The 17,277-nt window shown below is 40.7% G+C and overlaps 1 protein-coding gene across 2 annotated transcripts in view; it reads right to left on the bottom strand.

Moving 5' to 3' along the window:
* SYN2 (synapsin II) overlaps positions 1 to 16,392 on the bottom strand; it is a 197,562-nt gene extending 181,170 nt beyond the window's left edge. For both annotated transcript variants that reach the window (XM_047850454.1, XM_047850456.1), the window contains exon 1: positions 15,829 to 16,392. In XM_047850454.1, coding sequence (XP_047706410.1) covers positions 15,829 to 16,214 — 386 coding nt within the window. In that variant the 5' untranslated portion in view covers positions 16,215 to 16,392. The remainder of the gene's footprint in view (positions 1 to 15,828) is intronic.
* Positions 16,393 to 17,277: the final 885 nt, after the last annotated feature.

Genomic DNA, 17,277 nt, shown 5'->3' with positions numbered 1-17,277 from the left:
GCATCTCTCACCCCATCTCCACTCCTCCACCACCAGGTGTCTATTCTATATTCCATCCATACGGAGTGTTGCTCTCAGTGTGGTTGTAATCTCCAAATGATGCCTGAGACCACCATAGTCATCCTCCTATAGGTATTAATAAATTCCTAGAGGACTCCAAGATTAGAAAATCTTTAAGATCCAAAGAACAAATCTTAAATGGTGACATTTCAGGCAATTTAAGAAGAGATGAGAATAATATTTAGAGAAGGAGCTTATCCAGTGTTCCCAAGAAATTCATATTCCTTCAATAATTTTTTGAGGCCTACTATCAGCCAGCATGCTAAAAAGCTGAGGCAAATAATAAAACATAGCCTTTGCCCTAAAAGAACTCACAGCCTAGTATAGACCCCACGTGTAGTACTGATTTTAGCTCAAAGAATCCAACTCTTGACTCCACCATTACAAAAGTTTTTGCCAAGTTAGACGTAATCCCCAGGAAGACATTCTACCCACTGTCATCCATTCCTCCTCATCAACAATAAATGTCCCATTCAAAATCAAAATGTCCCAAGCAAATCAACAAGTAAACTTCCCAAGTCCAGAGAAATTGTTTCACATATTTATAAGCAAACATTAGGGAAAACATTCAACTTTACCTGTATTCATAGAAATGCATGTTAAAACACTCAAATATTGCTTTGGGGTGGCTGGCTGGCTCAGTCAGTTAAGCATCTGACTCTTGATTTCAGGTCATGATCTCACAGTTTCTGAGTTCAAGTCCCTCATGGATTCTCACTCTCCCTCTCTCTTCTGCTCCTCCCCCACTCTCAAAACAAATAAATACACATATTTTTATAAAACACTCAAATATTGCCTTTACTCCTATTAATATTTAAAAAAATAATAATGTGCTGAAAAGTGAGGTAGAAATGGTTGATGGACTACAAACAGGAAAAACTTTTTATAGGAAACAGTATAGTAATATCTATCAAAAGCTACATATTTCACAATTTTTGATCAAGTAGTTCCTTTCCTGAAAATTGAGAATGCCTATAGTCTTACCTGAAAATTGAGAATGCCTATAGTCTTACTATGCAATAATCATGAAATATTTGAAGTCAATACAGTTCTCTAATAGAAATATAATTGGATAAATCATGGTACAAGTGCTATGAAAAAAAAGTGTAAGTAACAACATGTAAAAATTATAATTGAAAAAACAATATGAAATTATGGCTACATAAAAATAACAATTATGTAAAAAATAAGTTTGCATATAGTCAAATATTGGAAGAGAATGTGGAAAAATGTAGAAGCAGCTTCTCTATTGCTATGGCAAAATTATGAGAGAAATATGTTCTGTTTAAAACTTTCTTAAACATGCTGACATAACTGTAAATCCTACTTTATTACATTGCTTGTTTGACTATCTTTCCAAATAAATTATAAGTTTTGAGAAGATAGGACAATGTCTCTTGTGATCAGCATTATAGTGCCAGTTCCTACAGAATAATTCATGAAAAAATGAATGAAATAACATGGGAAACTTCATAATAAATACCCTCAAGACGGAGAGGGAAAGGAGACCACTAAAAGTAAGCAAAAGGCTGATCTGTACGAGCCTTTTTTTTTTTTTAAGTTCTATTGATGGGAAAAACCAAACCAACCATTGAAAAATCTCTGGGAAGTCTTTATTTCCTCAAGACCACTGCTGAGATGCTCCTAAAAGGTGTGGAAAAAGACAGAGGGTGCTAGGTATTCCCGGAATTTGGGAGGAACACATGGAATCAGAAGGGACAGGAGCTTCATATCCTTGCCCTACCCCCAAACCCACTGCCCTTTGACTCTCAGAACTTTGCATATAATTATTGCTGGAATTAAGGGGTAGGATGTAGCAAGAGGGACTGGCTACCTAAAAAAAAGAAGGCAGAAAAAAATAGATCACAGAGAACAGCCTCTTTAGTAGGAACTTAAATTTGACACCATCCTAAAATCTGGCTAAGAAATAAATTTCCAGGTACAAAGGAAAATAAGAAGCTTTAAAGGAATTGAGCTCTGGAGTCAAAAATTCCCTTTCCTGACAACTTAAAATCAGTCTGAAATATACCAGAAACACCAGAAGGATTCTAAATCATAAAAATATTATAAGCATTAACAAAAACACATAGGGAAAGGAGATTATCTTTAAGTTGTTTTTCAACCAACCTACGCAGCACCTGTCACAGGCCATACAGGCTCTTTCCAGCTTAAGCAATTTTTTTATCCATCCTTAGTGCTTTTAGGCAAAAGTGTCCTAATTGACTAATGGCTCAGAAAGTACTTTAGCTACATAGAGAAAAGAGGCACTGAAGTAAGGAGAAAAAAGCACAGAGAAAGAAGAATCTAGATTTTAGATGTCACTCTACCTATTTCATGTTGTAACTATATACACAAATCACAATCTACCTGAGCTTTGGTTTCATAATCAAAACAGGAAGTTATACCAAATTACATCACAAGGTTAAGGTGCCAATTGAATGAGATGACACCTGCAAGTCAAAGTACATAAGAAATTATCAAGTTTTACCTATATGTATGACTTTATTACAGAATCCTAAATTTCCTTCCAGGGTCAAAGTTAAGTTGAGTATATTTTTTTCAACCAAAATGACTGCATAAGTCATCTAGGAGCTAAAGGAAAATCAGCCTAATCCTACTTTGCCAAGTCAACTGACAAATTATTCTTTCAAAGAGAAGATTTTTCATGTGGGCAAGTAGCAATAAGGAAGGACTCTCCTCTGCTCCCAATCTTAGGGCTGGAATTCCACTATTCGTTATTTAGGATTAGAGAAATTGCTCTATTTTCCAACTCCTTCTATGAAAAAGCAAAAACCTGTGAAAAGGAATTGCCAATAACCATTCACAACTTCTAGCTGAGCAAAGATTAACTTAGCCTACTGAAAATTAAAGGCTAGGAGATAGGGATACCGACAATAATCTGGCCTACAATTTCCACAAACCTCCTGACTTCGAGGCGGTTCCAACCACCACTGTGTCCAGCCACTAAAATTTCCTCCAAATTCCTCATTTCAGCTCCTAAAAATCACCAGACTAATTCTTGCACTGAAAAATAAGACCTCCTGTCCCAAATTGTTTCAGAAAAATATGTTTACCTCTGGAATGAGTGCCACCCAAGTCACAGGACATATGTCCATGGACTCAGAATGGAAGGTGTCAACAGGGAGAGAAGGCACAGAAAAGTAAAATAGCAACAACAACCACAACACAGCTATTTTCCCAAGAACAAGCATGGAGTGTTTATGCCCATCAGAAAAGGGTATGTTAGAGAGTGGAAGAGTAGGTTTATCATCAAGGGAGGCTAGTAACAATAATTAATGTTTTTATACCATTTTACAATTTATAAAAATATTTTTGGGGCCCCTGGGTGGTTCAGTCGGTTAAGTGTCCAACTTCGGCTCAGGTCATGATCTTGCAGTTTGTGAGGTTCGAGCCCTGCATCGGGTTCTGTGCTGACAGCTCAGAGCCTGGAGCCTGCTTTGGATTCTGTGTCTCCCTCTCTCTGCTCTGCCCCCGCTCATATACTCACACTCACTCTCTGTCTCTCAGAAATTTTTTCATAAGTCATTGACTGATACAACAAATAATTATTGAAAACCTTCTTTGTCATACCAAATGCTGGGGATACCAAAATTAAAGTTATAGTCTTTGTCTTCAAGGAGATCTCAGTGTTGAAGGTGAGAAGATGAGAAGAGAGACAAGTAAAACCTGATTATAATACAACAAGTTAATTGCTATGAGACAAGCAAGTATATTATGGTTTCTAACACAAATTGAAAGAACTAAGGAAGGAGTAAATCTAGTCTTGACTCTATTAACAGTCAACAACTGAACTGAGTCTTGAAAATTATCCAGGCAAAAACACAGAAGAAGTCTTTCAGGTAGTAGGAGTAGTAAAACATAGGGGCATGGCACATTCCATTAAACCTGAGTAGTTTGTCATGGCTATCAAAGTGGGTGGGGGTCAAAGACAGAACTGAAGAGGTAAGCAAAGTCAGATCATGAAAAGTTTACTGTGTATGTCAACATTTTTCAGTCACAATGTTGTTTAGTTCTCCAGAATTATCCTTTGGGTAAACCAAAAGAATTTTTTCACTAAGGAGAAAGAAACAAGCATGTTGGGTGGCCCAAGATGAGTATTTCATGCTGAGGGAAGAGAAGAACTTCAGAAAAATGAGCTTCTTGAGAGCTAAGTGTCAATATAATCTATGGAGGAGAACCTCAACCCTTAATTTTATTCTATTTGCCTTTGCTCTGTTCAAAGCTCCCATGGGCTAGATAATATTTTCCAGTATTGTGGGCTGGTGTGGCTCTCATTCAGAGCTAAATCTCTAAAGATTTATGATTTGGACTGTTTGAAAATTGGTAATTAAGTTAATTTGTATTTCATACAGCATAAGAGAAAAAGCATTTTAAGAGTTATATTTGGGGTGCCTGGGTGGCTCAGTTGGTTAAGCGTCCGACTTCAGCTCAGGTCATGATCTCACGGTCCGTGAGTTCGAGCCCCATGTTGGGCTCTGTGCTGACAGCTCAGAGCCTGGAGCCTGTTTCGGATTCTGTGTCTCCCTCTCTCTGACCCTCCCCTGTTCATGCTCTGTCTCTCCCTGTCTCAAAAATAAATAAAACGTTAAAAAAAATTTTTTTTTAAAGTTATATTTGCAGTAAGTAAAGATGATTTCCAACATAATAACATATACTCTAATCCTAGAATACTTCTTCCTCACCATTGTTCCCTTCTATCCTTTTTTTCATTTTCTAGATCTCACTCTACTAGGTTCAATTTGGCAAAGATTTACTGAACTCAAACTATGTGTCAGACACTCTGCTGGATGCTAAGGATATAAAAATGAATAAAACCCTAAGCCTGCTGCAAAGAACTCTCTATCACATAAACCAATCATTGTGTTGAGTCCAGTGATAAAGATATCCACATGACTGAAAGAGGGCATGGAGCGGACAGAGATGCCCGATATATTCCAGGAGCTAAGAGAAGGATTTCTGATAAAGGAAATATTCATCTCAGTCTCAAAAGGTGAATATGCGTTTAGTCAAGAAAAGGAAGGAAAGTAGAAGAAAAGCAATTGCAGGAGGAGTGGACAGCATAAACAAAAGGAAGGAATGCCATAATGTGTATATGGAACTGCAAATAGTTCAATAATCCTGTAAACTGAAGTTTAGGGATGGAAATGGTTAGGAGATTGAAGAAGTAAGCAGGAGTCAAATCACAGGAGGCCATGAACTTTACATATCAGACATGGGATAGGACATTAAGCAAAGGAGTCAAAGAGTCACATTTGTATTTTAAATAGCTCATTCAAGCTATTAAGTGGAAATCATGATGAGGCGTGCAAAAGTTCTAGGTGAAATTAGTGAGAAATTGAAACAGACAACTAATGGTGTCCTCAGTTGAGACAGAGAATATAAGAAGAGCTGGAATAGGAAGGCAAGATAAGGAATTCAATACTGAAACAAATGACCTTGAGTCACCTTTAACCACCCAAATGGAGATGTCCAGCAGGCAACTAAACATACATGTAAAGATCAGGACAATGTTCTGGTCTAAAGGTTGAGATCTGGGAACTGATTGCATTTAGGAAATAACTGAAATCTTGAGAGTGGATGGACCAGGGAAAATATGTAGAGTGAAAAAGGAAATGGGCAGAAGATGGGGCCCTGAGGAACACCTACATTTAATGAGGTAAGCAAAGGAAAAGACCAAGAAGAGAAGGAACTTTAAAAAGACAGTATGAAAAAAAGATTGCCATATTCAGAAACCAAGGGACTTCCAAATAGAAGATAAACAGTATCAAGCCAATCAGTTAAAGTATAGACTGACACCTTCCTTTGGATTTAGCAATGAGGTAACCTAGCAAGAACAATTTCAGTATTATGGAAAAGGTAAAAGCTCTCAGTGCAAGGGGGCAAATATAGGATAAGGAAGTGGGGACAAGAGTGAGATTTCTCTTTCATATCTGGAAGAGTGATTAAGAAGGCAAAGAGCAGATTTTGCTTGTTCCTTTCTTTACAAGGATGGACCAACCAGTAGAAAACGAGAGTATGAAAAGAAGGAAATAGAAGGGGTGAAATTTAGAGCAAAGACATGGAGAAGGCTGGAGGAGATGGGGCTTTTTTAAACAATAGACAGTATCCTCATGCTCTGAAAATGGGATAAAGAAAATGAGCATTGAGGTAAGAGAGAGAAGCAGAACAAGAGCATTTTAAAGGAACTGTGTAATAATAGCAGAGAATACTGAAACCCAAGTTACGTGTTCAGAAAGAGTGTAATCCAGAATATAGCCAAAGTTTAGGATTGAGAGAGTAGTGACAAATGAGTCTGAAAAGATAAACTGGAGGTTGTAAATAATCCTCACAGGCAACAATGAGTTAGAGAAGAATGTTTAAAAGGAAATTAACTCTAGAAAATCAGTGACTGCTTTTAAGAATACTCTGAAATTGGTTAAGCTTTGGGTCAAGTCATGATCTCATGATTCATGTGTTCAAGCCCAGCATCTGGCTCTGTGCTGACAGCTCAGAGCCTGGAGCCTGCTTCAGTTTCTGAGTCTGTCTCTCTCTCTGCCTCTCCCTTGCTCGTGCTCTCTCAAAAATAAGTAAATGTAAAAAAAAATTTTTTTAAAGAATATTCTGAATGCAATATGAAAGATAGATTGAATAGGAGAAAATAATACAGGAACACCTTTTAAAGCCATTCTATGTTTCTCTCTTCCTTCATTTCTCCCTCTGTGACCACCCTTCCTTAATTAGTCACAAGTGAAACTGCAGCAGAGCTATTTTAGAATTCATTTATTAAATAAAATAAGGATTTATGTGGTCCTGTCCCTAATTGTTAATATAGCTGAGTCAAATGGGTAATGTTTCTTATTTAAAAAAACAAAACAAAACAAAAAAAACCAGACTAAATTATGTTTCCTTTCAAAAAATACCAAAGAAAACCTTCAAAAATTCTGGGTATGAACAGACTTAAATCTAAAAAAATTAAGATATTTCTCACCCCTGAAATGTGCAAAATAGATAATAAAACTGCACAATAAGATCTGGGGAACTCAACAAAAGGACCAAGATAGGTTGGGTACCTGCATGTGGAAACAAAGAAGGATGCAACAATCACTAGTATGGCTCTTTACCCTTTACAAAATGCTTCTCCAAAACCTTGTTTTATTCAATTCTCATGACATCGCTATGAGATATATATGCTATTATTCCATTTTACACATAAGGGAATTTTTGTCTGTATTATTCCAGAACCCCAAATACTGTCTGGCATATAGTAAGTGTCTAATGAAAAATGTGTCAAATAGAGGGAAAGGGGGCTCAGTGAGGTTATATAACTCTGATAGGGTCATATGGTTGATGGTGGAGCCAGGTCTCAACCCTAGGTCTTCTGACCCTTAGTCCTATATGTTCATATTGTTTCATGCTGCTGAAAAGAGAAGTGTAGAGTGACTGAATATAATCATAATCTGCTTTGTAATTTTACATGAACTGATTACAATTTCAGAAATGCCTGCTGTCAAGCAACAAACAAGGCCAGTATACTTCCTCCCATTCATAGGCACGCTGAATGAGCATCTTTAGAGTTCAGAGATCTATGGTATTTGCTCACTTTATTCTTTCTATAGGTCTCCTGCCCTATTCTAGGTTACTTCTTTCTGCTGCATTGAAGTAATGTCTGCAGAATAGAGAAACCTTTTTTATCATCCTCTCCTCTCTCTGGAAAACTATATGTAGCCTTGTGGTATTCAATTGCATCTATGTGGAAAGCTAAAACAAAGAATGACAATGCTATCCAAAGAGTATGCAGAAGGTCTTACAAGATTTAGAGGGGCACATATAGCATGAGTGCCATTAAACACTAAAAACAGTATGCAACTCTACATCCTGAGGCCACTACATTTAACCATGCCCTCACTCTCTTTAAGGATATGATCCTGGGGCACCTGGGTGGCTCAGTCAGTTAAGCGCCCGACTTCGGCTCAGGTCACGATCTCACAGTCCGTGAGTTTGAGCCCCGCGTCGGGCTCTGTGCTGACAGCTCAGAGCCTGGAGCCTGTTTCAGATTCTGTGTCTCCCTCTCTCTGACCCTCCCCCGTTCATGCTCTGTCTCTGTCTCAAAAATAAATAAACGTTGGGGCGCCTGGGTGGTGCAGTCGGTTAAGCGACCGACTTCAGCCAGGTCACGATCTCGCGGTCCGGGAGTTCGAGCCCCGCGTCAGGCTCTGGGCTGATGGCTCAGAGCCTGGAGCCTGTTTCCGATTCTGTGTCTCCCTCTCTCTCTGCCCCTCCCCCGTTCATGCTCTGTCTCTCTCTGTCCCAAAAATAAATAAACATTGAAAAAAAAAATTAAAAAAAAAAATAAACGTTAAAAAAAAATTTTTAAAAAAAAGGATATGATCCTGAAAAAGCTGTGTGTATATAAAATTTTTGTAAATTGAGTAACTCCAAAAGCAGTGGGGTGCTTACTATTTAAGTAAATCACTGGATTCTACTCCTGAAATCATTATCGCACTATATGCTAACTCACTCAGGTATAAATTTAAAAATATATATTTTTTTAAATTAATGAATCATATGGTAAATCCTTTTGCAAAAGAAACAACCTTTTTTATAATAAAAAATAATCTAATTTTTTCTGCTGGCAAGTTTGTCTTTTGTGTGTGTGTAGGAATCTGGCAATCTGGGTTCAGATCCTGAAATTTCAGCTTAACAGCTTAACTATTTAATATTGAGCAAGTGATTACTTTTATGAGTTTGTTTACTCATCTATGAAATATTCTTTCTACTGTTCAGGATCACTGTGAGAATAAAGTAAGACAATGTGTATGTGTATGTTATATAAACTGCTCAGCACAGTGTATATGGCAGGGATCAAGAAATAAAGGCTTTCAGCCAATACTTCAACATACGTATACAAAAGTTCTTAGGTCTATCAGGAAGAAAGAAATTCAACCACATGTCCCCAATTCCCATCTTTGAGGAGGTAAGAAAGAGCTACTGAATGGAGAGTACTCAAAGATGAGCCTTTCATCCAAAGCCATGTTTAGTCATTTATTGACCTATGCCTCTTCTTCCAAAGATTTACAAGCATTATGCCATAGAATAAATTATAAAGTTTTTTATAAAGAAAATAGCACAAAACTGTAACATGGAAATAATATAGTGCTGTAAAGGATCTTAGAGAATGTCTGTTTCAATCCTCTCATTTGACAGATTTTACAAAATCAACCAAGGAGGCAAAATAGTTTACCTAAGGATACACAATGGCACATTTTTAACGGCCTAATCATTTCTACCCACATCTTCATTTCCCAGGACAACCCACCTCTGTGTTCTCATAGCATCGTACACATGCTAATTACCATACTATAATAAATCCTATTTAAATATCTGTCCTCTTTGGGGCACCTGGGTGGCTCAGTCAGTTAAGCATCTGACTTTGGCTCAGGTCATCATTTTATGGTTAGGGAGTTCGAGCCCCGCGTCAGGCTCTGTGTTGACAGCTCAGAGCCTGGAGCCTGCTTCAGATTCTGTGTCTCTCTCTCTCTCTGCCCTTCCCCCCGCTCACACTCTGTCTCTGTATCTCTCAAAAATAAATAAACTTTAAAAAAAAATTTTTTAAATGTCTGTCTTCTTCCCTCTTGGACTGGAGGATCCTCATAAACAAGGCCTATGCCCAACTTATCCTTGTATCTCCAGCATCTGGCTTATGTTAGATGTTCAGCTGCACTGAACATATCCCAGTTAACTGTTTTACCAATTTTAGAGGAAGGTATACAACTCTGGAAAACTTACTGTTTGGGTCTCCACTACTTCTTGCTTAGCAAGATACTGAAAAGGCTAATGTTATTAAAGATCTGAACTTGGTACAGAAAGATAGGAAGCAATCTCAAGTAGAGAGGGACACTGGTAAAAATGGGTCCCTGAAAGGAAGGTCATCATTGTACCACAGTCCGACTAACCTTATTATATTTTTGGATTTTGATTACTAGGCCTCTAAGAATCTCCTTCAACCATTTTACAATAACCTTTCCTGAAACAACAATAACACAAATAAGACAGTGAAATTGGTGTGAATATAACATGATACTCGTGTGGCTCTTTTTAAAGTATTCATTAAAGAATTCCACAAAGAATCTTTAAAACAGACAAAAATAGTATTTTTGAGGAGAAAAAGGATTAATTTGAGGGATCTGCTTAAAGAGTGACTTAAGAGTAGAAAGACCTCTTTAAGGAAGATGCGGTCGCAGCTATAGTGGAGCCCTGGATGCCTTGCTCCTGCTCCTGACTCACCAGTGTTCACTCTTGCCCAGGAACAAGATGATCAGGAAGCCACTCCACAGCCATGGCTTTTAAAAGCACTGGGAAAACACTCAGGAACCAGAGGCAGGAATTCAACAATTCAGAATAACTCTAACCAGCCACAACCCGGTCGGTATCTTTGGAGAACGTATGTGCTGACTTGACCAGAGGTACAAAGGAAAAGAATCTCAAAGTGAAAGGACCAGTTCAAGTTGCCAAGACTCTGAGAATCACTAAAGGAAAATCTCCTTGTGGTGAAGGTTCTAAGACTTGGAATCATTTTCAGATGAGGATCCACAAGCGACTTACTGATTTTCAGTCCTTCTGGGATTGTTAAACAAATTACCTCCATCAGGATTGAGCCAGGAGTGAAGGTTGAAGTCACCATTGCAGATGCTTAAATCAATCTTTACAGTAAATTTTATCAGTTATTAAAAAAACAAAAAGAGTAGAAAGAACTTTGAGTTGGAGTCAGATGATGTAAGTTCTAGTCTCCATTCTCTAACTTCTTATTGGTGGGCAAATCATTCCATTTCTCCACAGCTAGATGATCATTCAGGTTCTTTCGAGTTCAAATGCGATAATTATAAAAGGAAAAGTCTCTATCAGTCCTTGAAAGAATCAGGGATGGAAAAAGATAAAAGTTATAAAGGTAGAAAGATAGCAAAACAGAGGGATAGAGTGGTACTGTGGTATAGTGGGGAGAGATAGCTTAGAAGAGAGATTGAAGTTCTAGATTCTAGTTCTGGTTTTGCCATTAACTAGTTAAATAACCTTGAACAACTCACTGTCCCCTCTTCAGATCAAGATTTCTCCCATTTATAAAGTACCCAGATGATCTTCCAGCTCTAACCATCTAGAATTCTAAGCTATTGCCTACTGCTCTTACGAACAATGAAATTTTATGGAATCCATGTGTTTATGTTCACCAGTCAGAAACAGGACACACAGACAAAATATTTAGCAGACAGAAACCTCAAACCTCATTTGAGCTTCCTCCCAAGTTCCAATTCAAATATTTTTCTAGAGCCTCTCACAAGCACTGGTTCAGACTACTATACTTTGAATTCCCCTATTCTGAATAATATGGCCAAAGTTGGACCATAAAAGAATGAAAGTAGGTGCTGCCTAGTAATTCATCAATCCAGTCTTTTCACGGCCTTTGTCTTTTCAACCACTGTACTTTCCTTATACTATCCATTCTCTGGACTGAGCCAAACCTATCTTTTTTATTCGAATTCTTCAAGGTTCAATTCAAATCTCAGTATTTCCATGAAGCATTCCCTTCCCACTTCTAGCCCGCACCCATTTTTCATTCTTTTAAACTTCTATAGTACTACACTGCTATGGTAGAGATTCAATAATATTTGTAAAAAGCTTATTAATACAACATTTCACATACAGCAGTTACCCAATAAATGACAGTAGTTGGTGTTGTTGCCACACCTTTAGCACTAATTACATACCGTTTAGTTCAGTGTATCTTAAATTTAATGTGCAGGTGAATCACTTAGAGATTTTATTCAAATGCAAATTATGATTCAGTAGGCATGAGGACCTGATAATCTGTAGTTTAATAAGCTCATGGTTGATGTCAACGCTGTTAATCCAAGGACTATTATTCTTTGAATACAAGGGGTAGTTTTTAGTAAATTAAAAAAAAAAATGTATGCTTATCTATCCATCTCGACAGAAAGATCTTAAAAGAGAGATACTATGTCTCCTTTTTCTTAGAATATATACCTTATACAGAGAAGATGCTCCATAAACACCTGTGGATTTACCATATCTGCAGTTTCTAGAACATCTAGATAGTCTCTAGAATGCCTGTGCTACACTGATTTTCAAACCAAACATTGAGAGATGCTAAGATGAAAAATTTCACTTCATCACTGTTATTGAAATCGCTGAAAATGGAGTCAGGAAAATCTGAGAGAAAACTTACCTTTTCACCAGTGAGAGTGTAATATGCAGAAAAAACAACATATCCAAATGGACGTTTGTTCCTTGTTTAAACACAGAGATCATAAGAGTTCAGTGATTTTATTTTATTTTATTTTTTTTTTTTTTTAGAGAGAGAGAGAACAAGAGCAGGGGAGGGGCCAGGGAGGGGGAGGGAGAGAGAGAGAGAGAAAAAATATCTTAAGCAGGCTCCATGCTCAGCGTGGAACCTGACTCAGGGCTCAACCCCACAACCCTGGGATCATAACCTGTGCTGAAATCAAGAGTTAGATGCCCAACTGACTAAGTCACCCACGTGCTCCTAGAGTTCAATCTTAACTGCACTTCAACCTTAGGCATGAACCTTAAAAGAAAACATGCATTGTCAAGCAATATGTATATATTTTTTAAATATTAACAATAATTTATAATAAGGGATATAATGATCTTGATTTCATTTTTTAGTGAAGCAGATACATTTTTTCAATGATTCTTCACTGTGCAATTAACTTAAAGATCTTTAGCAACCAATGAAAACACAGTTCAATCAAAAGAGACAGAAATATCCTCCCAATTTTCCCAACAACCTAGTCAGTGGCAAAGTCCCCAAATTCCATTGTTCACAATTACACTGGTAAACATTAGAAGTAATCTTAATCTATATTAAAGTTGCTCTGAAGGCTGCCTATTTAAAGCCCTTCTTTTAAATCTCCAATTATTTAAATTCTTGTTAAAACCCTCTTTATTTTAGCATTCTATAATTCAGATGAGACTGATATTCTTAAATTCTACTGGGAAGCTACACTCTGACTTCCTAGTCAAGCATCAGGAAAATAATAGTAGGCACATATGACACCTGCTCACTGAATGGTATCTAGACACTTTAAACAATAAAACAAATTTACTAAAATTTGCCTTTAGAGCAAAAAGCACCTTGTTAAGGCACTCTGCTTGTCATAAGCAGGCACCTGCTCCTTAACTTACAGAGAACTTCCAATAAAACCATTCAACAATATTTAACTGAGATGTTTTTAACACATTTAGGCATGATATCAGACAAAATCTGCAATCCTGAGAATTGCTATTAAGTACAGAAACAGAGAAGCATCAAATGCTGTCAAGCACTAAACTCAAACTGGGTTTATGAGTTTTAATAAATCAATGTTATTACTTCAGAGAAAATCCGAAAACAGCTGGGAGTCAGCCCAAAGGAAAATGGCTTCTATTACTTCCATCAGAAGTCTAGTCTCCAGGGCAAAGCAAATTCTCTGGTTCATGCCGGGCAGGCAGTCTTCCTAGAGAATAAAATACCCAAGAAGAGTTTCAAATCTCAAGCCACTGAAGCAGTTAGTGATAAACACAAATCTACAGCAGCCAGATCATACACGTACAAATGAGTGTCTTCCTACCTGCAGGTACCTAACTGGTAAATAAACCCAAAACAAATGCCTTCAACAGGATAGGAGATCAGGACAAGGTACAGGAGTGTCAGATTCTTGCATAAAAAAATGAAGCACCAATATCATTCCCATTTTTCCCCTCCTTTTCCTGGCCTTTCTTCAAGACTCATCTTTTGTGAAGCTTTCTCCTATAACTCTGGCTCTCCCATTCACTTCATTTATTGAATGCCTGAAACACTAGTCTGAAATAATTCTAGATTCTTTTTTGTTAACCATTTCATGTTTCCATTTTGTCTCCCCAAATGTGAGCTCTCTGTAAGGCCCCTACAGTGCCTACCCTATAGAGGGAGCTAATTATTAATATTGCCAATAATATAATAACAAAATAGTAAGGGAACATAGCATAGTGGAGTGGCACTACTGGAGTCAAACGGGCCTAAGTTCAAATCGTGGGTCTACTATCTGCTGGCTCTATGACTTGGAACACATTATCCATTTTTTGTAAGCCTCAGTTTTGTGGTAAGAATTTAATGAGCTATATATTAGAGCACCTAGTACAGGGTTTGACATATAACATATGTTCAGTAAGGCTTAGTTACCAACCTTTCTCACTTAATAAGCACTTGCTGATTTGAACTAAGAGTAATTACAGGGGGCTCCCTATGGTACCATCATATACTCTTAACCTTCCACAAACACTCCTGCAAGTACCTTTGTCATTTCCTAACAAAGATCCCTTAAGATTTTTTACTCCACTGTTCTGAGAAAAGGCAACTACGCAAGTCACCCAAATGACTATTCAAAGTAGTCATATTAGAGGCCAGCCGGAGTGCATCTCCACATCTACATCTCACTTCCACCACACCCACGCCAGTACTCCCTCCCTCCAAGTCTCCCAGTGAGAAAATGATAGAGAAAAGCAGTGAAGCAAGCCAAAAGAGGAAATGGAGATAAACAGCTCTGTGGTCCCTCTGTGCCTCACTCTCGAGAGGAAGCACTTGGGTCCAGTCTGTAACCTCAACCCCTGTGAGAACGAAAAAAATAGAACCCTTCCCGTATTCCTGGGGCGGGGGCAACCAGGCTCTTGCCTCTTCATGTCTTCAAGCCCTTCACCCATCAATTCCACCATCACCACCCACCCCATTCATCCCCTGGGCCAACTTCCTGCTACATAAAATAGAACCTCTTTAAACTGATGTGTCTTAAATGAACCTCATTCAGCTTTTACCAACTAGAGGTAACATTTCCCCCCAGCCTTCACCATTCTAAGTTGAATATCCCTTAAAAAAAAAAAAAAAAGAAAGAAAAAAAGAAAGAAAGAAAGAAAGAAAGAATTCTTGAAGTTGCCGTCTACTGCATTAAGGTAGATCTCTGTTTGTGCCCCTTTAATGATCCAGAATATTTTACCTCAGTCATCTTTCCAGCTGGAAAAGGCCATCACTTCCACAACCCCCTCCCACACACATATTTTTTCCTAAAACAAAAACAAATGAAAAAAATCCACAAATCCCCTCCCTGCTGCACAAAATACAAGAATTTTAATATTCTTAAATAGACTTAAGCCATGCTCCATGGGAACAAGTCTCTGTACACCTGGGGTTTCACATGTTTTCCTTGACCAACGTTGATGTCACTACCGATACAAGCCCTCATCCAGCCAGGTGATATCTATCCCCACCACCCTCTCCCCGCACAACACCGATCTCCACTGCAAATTCACTCCGTGACTCACGATATAGAATTGTTGTTGGCTTTGAATGTTTCACCTGAGCTTTGATGTGTCTAGGCTGAAAGTCGGCTTCCTCTGCACCACCTCCCCTTCGAAAACAAACAAACAAACTCTATTTTTTAAGATTTTTCCCTGTTGCAGAAAGTAGCTCTTTTTATGTGTCGTGAGGGATTTGAGAGAATCGAGGAAATATTTCACCTCAGGATTCACCTTTCCACCGCGCCCCCCCCCGCCATACGCAAGCTCACCCGCCATCTCCCCACTGCGGGACCATGCAGACCCCCCTTCTCCCGGGTCCGAAACGTTTCCTTGGCGCCCCGGGACCGCCTTCCCCGCGGCCTCCACAGCTGCCCGGCAGGCCCCGGGAGTCCCGAGCGGCGGCGGCGGCGGCGGCCGGGCACCTACCAGTCGGTGTGAGGCTCGTCGACGACCAGCAGCACCTTGGCCTTCCTGGCGGCGGCGGGCGCGGGCGCGGGCGCGTCCACCAGGCCGGCCGAGGCGGCTGTCTGCTTCACGGCTTGGGACAGCGAGCTAAAGAAGCTGCTGCCCATCGACGGCGCCGGGGCCGCCTGTGGCGCGGGTTGCGGCGCGGGAGCCGAGGCCGGCGGCGGCCTCCGCTCGGGGCCCGGCGAGGCGGCCGGGGGCGCCGACGAGGCCGAGGCCGCGCCCGGACCGGGGGGCGGTGGCGGCGGCTGCTGGGGCTCGGGCCGCTGCAGGTCGGTCATGTAGCCATTGGGCAGGTTGGCGATGAAGCTGCTGTCCGACAGCCGGCGCCTCAGGAAGTTCATCATCTGGCTTGAGGGGCTGGGGGCGCGCGAGGCGGCGAGGCCGGGCGGCGCGGAGGGCGAGACTGAGGCGGCGACGGCGGCTGGAGCCTGAGGCGGCTGAGGCGGTTGAGGAGGCTGCGGCCGGGTCCGCGGCGCGCTAGCCCAGCAGACACCCGCGGTGCACTGGGCCGGGCGGGCCGGGCGGCTGGAGGCTCCGCGCCAGGGAGCGGGCGGGGCCTGGGGCGGGGCCACTTCTCGCCCCGCCCCGCGCCGCAGAGCGGGCGCCGCCCCCGACTCGCCGCCTGCGCGCCGGGCGCCTAAGCCGCTAGGTCTGGGGTCTTAACCCGTAGGGACGGCCAGGTCTCTCGCAACCTGAGCAGAGCTCTGTGGGGAGAGCGTGGGAACCAGTCATGCTCCCCGAAAACAGGGAAAAGAGGACTGAGACCCCTACCACCTATTTGCCTGGGGATGAAAGAGCCAGGTCCCATCCGATATGGAGACGAAGGAGACTGTCCCCACGCTCTTTGGAGGGAAGAGAGGTGTCAGCCTCCCCACCATGAGGTGAGGAAAAAAGCCAGTCCCGTGACGCTGGCGCGCGTGCACACACACACACACACACACACACACACACACTCCCTGTAGTGAGAAATAAAAGAACCACCTCCTTTGCCAAAGCTAGGAGAAAGGTGCCATCTACTCATCCTCCGGGTGAGGGAGGAAGGAATAATCTGCACCCACTAGCGCACGCGCACACACACACACACACACACACACACACACACACACACTCTCCTATGGTGAGAAAAAAAATAACTACCCCTTCCTCAATGCTGGGTGAGAAAGACATCCCTTCCATCCCAAGGTGACGCAGACATGACCTAGTGGGAAAGCAAAGGGTCATCTCCTCTACTTTGGGGAAATAAGGTGATAGATCCCTCCACCGGGTCTGCGGGGTGCATTTTTGGTGCCTGCACTTTAGGGATGGCTCACTTAAGAGCTCCTACTTCTCGCCCCCTCCCCATGAACCAGAGAAAAGAAGCTATGTGTAGGGCTGGGGATCCCTTGCCTCCAAGTGGGATATCTAAGG

This window comes from Prionailurus viverrinus, chromosome A2, assembly GCF_022837055.1.
Source record: "Prionailurus viverrinus isolate Anna chromosome A2, UM_Priviv_1.0, whole genome shotgun sequence".
Taxonomy (NCBI): domain Eukaryota; kingdom Metazoa; phylum Chordata; class Mammalia; order Carnivora; family Felidae; genus Prionailurus; species Prionailurus viverrinus.
This window is presented reverse-complemented; position numbering and strand designations above follow the sequence as displayed.